Consider the following 8,401-nt stretch of genomic DNA (forward strand, 5'->3'; position numbering starts at 1 on the left):
AAATAACTTGTACATAATAGTAATCAGTGAAACTTTATTAGTTGGTATTCTATAAACACTAGATGTCAAAAACATAGCTGTACTTAAAAAGTACTAGGCCAATTAGAAGATATTATCAAAGCTACAGCTAAAACAAAAAACATTTGTGAAAAGTTAATACTTTTGAATAACGGAAAGGAAGAAACAGAAAAAATTCAGATCAGCCCGACATTAATCTCTGGCATAATTCTCGTTGGTTTGTAAGATTTAGATAGGAATACAATTGCGATATTAAAAATACCCCATTGATTTTTTGGGGGTTAAGTGTACTTAATTTGTAGTTTGAGGGATGATATAGGTTTAGCATTTAAAAAAATTTTTGTTTCATTTTTTTATTTGTTTCTTTAGTCTTAATATGTTTTGACTTCAGTAAAGCATTTGACACCTTTCCCTTGACATTTACTGTATTTTGATTGCCATTATGGGGAAATGGAGATTCAGGTCTACAAAGTTAAAGGAACCTTTTTTTTTTTCTTTTTTAACAAAGAACATAGACAAATGACTTCATCAGCTTATAAAGATGTATATTTTGAAGGTAAATAATTCTGGCTTCTGTTTGATTGACGTATGTTCGGTAATTTAAATTAAGTCATAGGAAGCCTATGAAGGAGAATCATAAATACCAGAAACAAAACTCAAAACTTTAAGATCTCATATGCCTGAATGTTGAGATAAAACATCAACAAGAAATGCTTGATGGGAATAAAAGGTAAAGCCATTATTTAAGGTTAAAGTTACACGAATAATTTAGTAGTATAAAACCATAAAAATGTAACAATGCAATGACAGTGCTAAAACTAAACAAACCTTTCCCCTTACAACAAACTTTTTCAACCACACACAAACTTGTATTATGTATCTACATACAAGAGATGCATATAAAACAAAGAGACTCAGAAAACATTGAGAATGAAATAGCATATATTACTTGGCAGGAAAAATTTTCATTTGGACATATAATGATAAAGAGTACAATTCTCAATAAACAGCTTTCATGAATTTTTACACATTAAATAAAAATAGTATCAACAATTAGAAAGCAAAATTTTATTAGAGATATAGGGAAATAAAGAACTATAACAGCAGTAGACTTTAAGGTTTCTCAGCCTCTGACTGAAGGAGACAAAAGTAAGGATATAGATTATGTAACAAGCATAATTAACAAGGTGGCCTTAATGGGTATATATACAACTTTTTATGCTTACATCAGAATTTGCAACTTTCTTTCCATTGACCATGGGACACATGAAAAACTGACAATATATTAGTCTACCTAGAAAACCTTAATACATTTCAAAAAGTAGAAATGTATAATCCATTTTTTAACATCAGGAAAACTTCTTACTATTAAAAGCTTAACATGGTGCATCTTCTTGCACATTACTTTTACTTGATAGTAAGTAATTCAAATTATTATTTTTATATTAAACACCTATGGAAAAATAATACATAGAAAATAACACATAGAAAAATAAAATATATACACGATTTTTTAAAGATAAAGCTGAAAACTCAAAAAAACTGCATTTAGTGGGATGACTTTGAGTTGTCTCTTCTTTCCTCAGTCCTTATTCCTCCCTGCTTTTAGGAAAATCAGGCCAAACACCTTGAGAAAAATTGTGAGGGTATTTCTTTTTACAGTTTATTGAAATCTAGTCAGTGAATCCTTACTAAGATGAAGTAGTAGGCTTAAAGTGTCTTTCCCTTCCCCGCCTTTTGCACAGAAAATGAATGAATACTGGCCAAAGGAGTTTCTCTTATGTCATTTAAGGCCCTGGGCTACGTCTTTAAAGAAAGATTTTTGGAAAGAGGGCATGTCCTGATTCCATCAGGGCAAAGGAAACTGCCTTTTCAGCAGCACTCGGAAGGAGCTTTTCTGGATGAGTTTTGTCTTGTTTACTTTTGTATCCCCAGTAATTGGCTGAAGGCTTGACACAAAGTAGGTGCTCTGTAAATGCTTATTGGGTACAAAATATAAGTTTCCTCTTACCTGTTGGCAGATAAAATGGATTTAGGGACATTGATCCTCCCCTATTCTATTACTGCTCAGCACCACCCACAGGGCAGTGGTCAGGGATAAATTTCCACTTGGGACAAAGCTGATGTTTTTCTATCTGCTCTGTATTGGCCTGGGCGCTGAGGCTAGGGTGGCCCCTCCCACTGTTGGTCAGAGAATTCCAAGTGGAGGATGAGTGACAGGGTGCCTATGGCTCTAGCTTGAAGGAGAACGGATTTAACATCTATGGTTTACCTTTGCCTCCTTTGTCTCTTCCAGGTGTGAGGAAGTTCAACGGGAAAGAAGGAATGACTAGAGATGTGATTTAAGAAAAGGATGATCGGAAAGCATTCTGAAGCCACCTATCTCCAAATAATCTCTCTATGCAGGAGGGGCATATTCAATGGGCCTCAGGGATCAGAGGAGGTAAAGAACTGAAGAAAAGTGAAGTCCCTCAGAAAAGTGTGTAGGTGAAAATCAGCTACTAATGACATTAAAAAATATTTGAATTTGAGAATTATTTTATTAAGAAATGTATAGTGTCAATTACAAAGCAATATGTACATTTTTAAAAGTGCTTACAAAATAAATTAAAAATATATTCCATAAATTTAAAATATATATTATTTTAGCTTTAACAAAGGCACTTCTTCAGGATCTGCTTGCATACACCACTTGTCTGTTACATAATTTAAAAAAATACTTTCACAATATTTTGCATGGAAATTCTTTCAGATTGCTTCATTTTTGTGCACATCTTTGTGCTTTTATCTCCTTCTCTTGTAAATTTTTAATATGAGAACACCGGAAGTGTCAGTACAGGTGAAAGAAATGCCTGCCTTTTAAACAGAGGTTTATATGCTACGGAGTTCAATTATTTTTCCTTTTTCAAGGGATAAAATTCTCCTACTGCATTTTTAGATTCTTCCCTTGAATAAGGCTTATATAATTCCAGCTGAGAATTACTGTCACAAATCCAGTGGCCCAGACATCAATGCTACACAAGTCTCCCCCAACATCTGAGGGACAGTACCTCTCTTATAAAACAACATTAAACAATAACAGCTTACAAAAATAAGTTATGAAATCTGTCTATAATTAAAAAATAACTATCAGTGATTTTTTTGTATGTCACAGTTAGAGTTAGCATTCCATCTACCTAATAAAGATGATTGATTTTGCTGCTATGAAATACGACTTCAATGAAGGTTTTTGTTTCTATTAAAGCGAGTGAAACGACGCCACAGCCCTATTAATTTTGAGACGATTTTCTGGCATTCATTTTTTACGTCTTCTCTTTCCTTTCCTTTCTTCATTGCCAGGGTATTATTATTTATCTGTGGAATAGGAGAATTAACAATCAAAATTAATTATCACTATTGTTAACAAGTATTGAGTGGCAGGTTATAGTGTCTTCTCTATGGAAATTCATCTCTCACTGTGTCCCCAAAACACCTGCTTACTGTCTGCTCCTATGTGCTTTCTCCAGAGAAATATCTTCCCGTCTTTCCACCCACCTACTCTTGCTCCAAGGCCAACTCCACCTCCTTCACAAGGGCTCTGCTAATTGCTCAGACTTTTCTTTTGGAAACCCTTCTAGTGTTTCATAGTGTGTTTCATTTAACTTGGCTCTCACTTATATACTGTTTTTATTATTGCATCATGGGGATTCCCCATAGTAATGAGCACAATGTTTTATGCATAAGAAACACTGAATATTTATTGGATGATTAAATAAATGAATATGTTGATGATTTCATGATCTCCCTGACAAGACCATAACTTCCTCAAGAACAAGACATATCTATGCCTCTTGATTGCTATAACACAGTAAATCTATTATTTAGACCCAAAGTGCCCCCACCTTCTGTCCTTTTCACCACCTAAATGTGCTACAGACACCTGAAGGCTTTTCTGAAAAGGAGCCTAAAGTTAAAAAAAAAAGACTGCAATAATCTTTTGGTGTATTCCTCTTCCTAAATTACTTTTGAATAGTGACAGACTGGGCCTCCTAGACACATGTTATTCAGATCAATAAGGTTCACCAGGTTAGTACACAAAAATCTTACAATCTAAAATTTGCTAAATCATAATTCAATATTATTGGTCTTAGGCTCTCCCTTTGGGCTTTGGAGAGGGGTGAAATAAATTACTCCAGACTCTCCCTTTCTTACTGTCTCGAACTTGATTTAGTCTGTCCTCTATACTCTTCTTATATGGATGAATTCACTGTGGCCATCTGTAGATTTGCTCAAGTCTCCTTGATGGAAGGCATAGAATTAAACAGGTTTTTCACATGGCTGCCTGGTACTGAGTACCCAACTCAAGCTCAACTCGGATCCAACCTAGGGCTTCAATCTTTAGTCCCTAAAAAACTGACAGCCTTGGCCATCCAGACACTCAAGTGTGCAGATCGACTGACAAAGTCCATTGGTTAATAGATAGCAATCATACATATCTGCACTTGTGTCTCTTTGTCTTTTTAAAATTTGTCATCAGGAAGATAAATTCCCTGCTTTACTCGCATGCTGAAATAAATGCTTACTGAGTACTAGTTACATGCCAGGCACCATTCCAAGTGCTTTTACAAATACTGACTCATTTAATCCTTATAAACACTCTGTGTGGGATTTGCTAATATGATCCTCATTTTGCAGATGAAACAGCACATGGAGGCTAAGTTACTTATCCAAGTTTTCACGGTTAGAAATTATAGGGCTAAGATTTAAAGTCAGGCAAAACTGTCACCAACTTCCTGCTCCTAAATCTCCACCACTGTTTCCATATATAAAGTTACACATTCATGCTAATGCATATAACTGCATATGCAAAAATCCATTATATAAAGAGACAGAAATACAAGCAATTAAGCAAACATGGGGTAAAGATTTAATGTATAATATAACATTTTAGAAGGAACACACAATTATTAAGTGATAAGCTGAACTAATGCTGTTCAATTTTGTAATGGATAAGAATCTCATAAGGAGCCCATCAACAGGGATTGTGATTTTGAAGGTCCAGGTTCCGTCCCTGGGAATTGGTAGTTTGGCTAATCACCCTCGCATGCTCAGGCAGCCAGGCCATTCTGATGTAGGAGGTGTACTTATCATACCATGAAACACTGGACTAAGGTTTAGAACAATAAGTCTGCGAAAAGAATCAGAACCCTAGAAATAGGTGGGTTTGGGTCGAGGTGTCAACGTGGGACCAATTGACAATCTACAGCGTTTACCCATTATATTTGCTCTTCAAAAGATGGAACCTGAATAAAAATCACAAGGACTTCTGCACTGCATGAAAACCCCACTTTGAGTCAAGGTTAGCTCCAAGATATTAAAAGCGAGAGTGCGTTGCTTCAGCTTACCTGAATTCCGGAGTAGCCTGGGCACCGGTGAGTGAGCGTCGCTTTAGTTTTTATTGCAAAGATTTCCTCGGCGAGTGACTGGCAGCCGTGGGTGGGATGGAAGGTAAGGTGCTCGATTTTAGTGAGGCAATCTGGCTGCTCACAGGCGGCGAATTTTACCAGAAAAGGAAGAAACGGCGGGGGTGGGGGTGGGGAACAGAAAGAGAAAAGAGAGAGTTGATCAGAAATCATTGTAAGGGTCAGCGGGGGTGGGGCTGGGGGACGAATGGGGGACCCAACTAATGGGAGTAAGCAGAAGGAGTCTCGGGTGAGGAGAGGTTGAAAGACCCCACGGAGGGAAGGGAAGGGGGGGCGTCGCAAGAGTAGCAGAGGACGCGGCAGGAGAGAGGACCCGCAGCGCTGCTCGCTCCGCCCAAGACTCGGGACCCAGGCGACTGCTAAGAAGCGGCGCGGTGCGCTGAGGCACCGCACCCCCCCGAATGTGGGGTGTGTGCCACTGACGTCATGCCGTGATCCCAGTTCCGGATTTGCCTTCCCTCCCAAGGGGTGGGATACAAAGTAGCCTCTTCCGGAATCCCGCTCAGTCTCGAGAGAGACTTTCTCGCTCTAAATTGGAACAGAAGTGGAGTCCCAAGCTGGGCAACCGCCCAGAGGTTCCGACAGCCAAGTGGTCTCTACTCGGTCGGCGTCTCCTGGGAGCCCAGCCACCGCCTGGGGTTCTACACACAGCAGGGCACCCCCTCCCGGGGATGTCTGGCGTCTCTCTGGAGAAAGCCAGCCGCACTGACCACTTACTACTCACCTGGTCGTCACAGAAAAGGCAGTCGTGGCCCTTGGTACTTTGGGCCTGGAAGAAAGAAAAAAAGTTTACGACGAGAAGGGTAAAGACTTAAGTTCACAGGAGAAATCACCCTACTGCTCTCCCCACCCCCACCCCACGCTCCGTTGTTCCCACGTTTTAAAGATGCTCTGAAAGACGCTTCCACTTAGGCACTTGTTTCCTATGCATCTGTTCTTGTCATTGACAAGATAGTGAAACATTTAGACTCTTCAGATAGTTAGTGCCCGCTAGTGTTCGAAACTGGATATGGAAAGATCCTGGTCCTGGAGGGACATTTCCCCTCCCACACCCCAAAGTGGGCTCATCTGTACCACAGGGCTGCACATTTGAGCAATATGCAATTTTCGAATGCCCACATCTGCCCTATAGCCATTCATGCATTTCATACTTGCATGCTCTATCCAGAAATTAGAATAATCAGGAAAATGATCACTACTGCATTTTAAACAGTCTGAAGGGAAGCTTACCCCATAACAGCACCATAAGGCACCTAGTACAGGAGAAAGACCTCAAGTGCACCTTCATCCCCGGGGGATCTTCTCACTGGTTAGGGATTAGCTCACAAGAATTCCCTCTCTTTCGCTCCTCTGTTTTTTTTTGTTTTGTTTTGTTTTTTCTCTCAAGCCTGTCTTTTCAGCTGCACTGGTGGAGCAGCACATCAGCAGAGGCTGGACCCCCTTGATGGATGGGGTGTTAGCTATCAGCATCTGCTCCTCATCAGCATCTGCACACTTCCTGTGTGCCAATTTCTAGGTAGTCACTTTAGAAGCTGATGTGTTTCAATATCACTTGTAAACATTTTTAGCAAAATGCTGGGCCATATTTTTCCCCCCAATTATTTTTCTTTCCTTGAAAGTAAAATTGTGGTTTGCATGTGTGTTTCTGTGTGTCTACTCTTCTGAGGAAAACACATTAAAAAAAAACATGTTTCTTTACTTACCCCAATCATATATGAGTTCAGGTCTATCAAAATGACTTCCCGATACTCCATTTTAATCTTCTCAAAGTCACAGTCAGTGAAATTGTAGGTTAGCACCAGCCTTAACAGTTGCCAGATGAAGATCTCCCTGAAAAAACCTGACAGAACAAATAGTAAGGCATCATCAGATGTACTTGGAAACCCAATTCCACCCAAGTTTCACACTAAGTTCTTTCCACCCACACTGAATTGCCTCTAGATCTGCAAGGCCTGCCTTAGCACCCAAGTGCCTCTCATTCCCAGTGCACAGAAACCCATATTCACCCATGCTGTTGCCTGATATTGGAGTGTCCCTGATGCTCCAGAGCTTTCTGGCTCCACATATATAACACCTAAACGCCTACGGGCTCTTTTCTTCTAGGCCAATGATTTTCCTTGATGTCATTCGTTTCCTTTATAGAATTCTGAATTGATGACATGAAAGAAAAAAAAATAGGACTAGCCAAATCTATGGAATTTTAACATTATTAAAATTATCAGGAATTTCCTTCACCTTCTTCCTCTGATCTTTGCCCTAAACCCTTGATATGTGCCTGAATGTGCTTTGAGAAAGAGATACCCACATCTTTCTCCTACAGGGCCATTTTCATGCCCAAGCATGAAAATACTTGGGCATGAAAAAACACCCCAAAGCAGCAGCCGCTGTAAGGACTAAGTACCACTGCACCCTGAGCATTTTCTTTGGCCACTTTCAACTAGTGCTTTCTCTCCTCTGTGTCTACTGAGAAAACTCAGGTGCTTACTTAACGGGATGCTTTGGAGGGTGGGTGCAGCCTGAGGTTTGGACAGTTTCCAGGTGAAGGCATTAAACGTGCAGTAGTGACCAGAATCTTAGGGGCAGGGACGTTAAGAAATTGAAATGAATGGACAAGGATCTGATGGGCCTCACCCTCCAAAATCTTATTCAAGAAAGAAGTGCCTACTGTTGGGTCACTTGGGAGCGGTCTCCTCTAGGAGGTGTTCTATAGGTGTCAAGAACCTTTAAAACCACAAAGTCCAGCGCCCAGACACTTTCACAGTCCCACTCTTCGACTCGGCATAACAGCGAGAATGCCAGACTCCAGCAGCTGGGCCCGCAGGCACCCGGCGGTGCGCGCTCTGGGAAGGTGCTGTCCAGCGCGCAATTCCCGGAGGCGCGCACGATTCAAGAGACCTGCGTCCCACGTTGCGCAGCCTAGA

General features: G+C 40.2%; 1 protein-coding gene across 1 annotated transcript; it reads right to left on the bottom strand.

Annotated features, from left to right (window-relative positions):
• Positions 1 to 942: 942 nt before the first annotated feature.
• Positions 943 to 7,490, bottom strand: TSLP (thymic stromal lymphopoietin). Its single transcript, XM_074329201.1, has 5 exons — positions 7,406 to 7,490; positions 7,184 to 7,320; positions 6,205 to 6,249; positions 5,403 to 6,008; positions 943 to 3,372 (listed from the first exon to the last, which is right to left on the bottom strand). Exons 1-5 carry the CDS (start codon positions 7,488 to 7,490, stop codon positions 3,235 to 3,237), a joined length of 1,011 nt encoding a protein of 336 aa, XP_074185302.1. The 3' UTR covers positions 943 to 3,234.
• Between the last annotated feature and the right edge of the window lie 911 nt (positions 7,491 to 8,401).

This window comes from Rhinolophus sinicus, linkage group LG03 (assembly GCF_036562045.2).
Source record: "Rhinolophus sinicus isolate RSC01 linkage group LG03, ASM3656204v1, whole genome shotgun sequence".
In the NCBI taxonomy this organism is placed as follows: domain Eukaryota; kingdom Metazoa; phylum Chordata; class Mammalia; order Chiroptera; family Rhinolophidae; genus Rhinolophus; species Rhinolophus sinicus.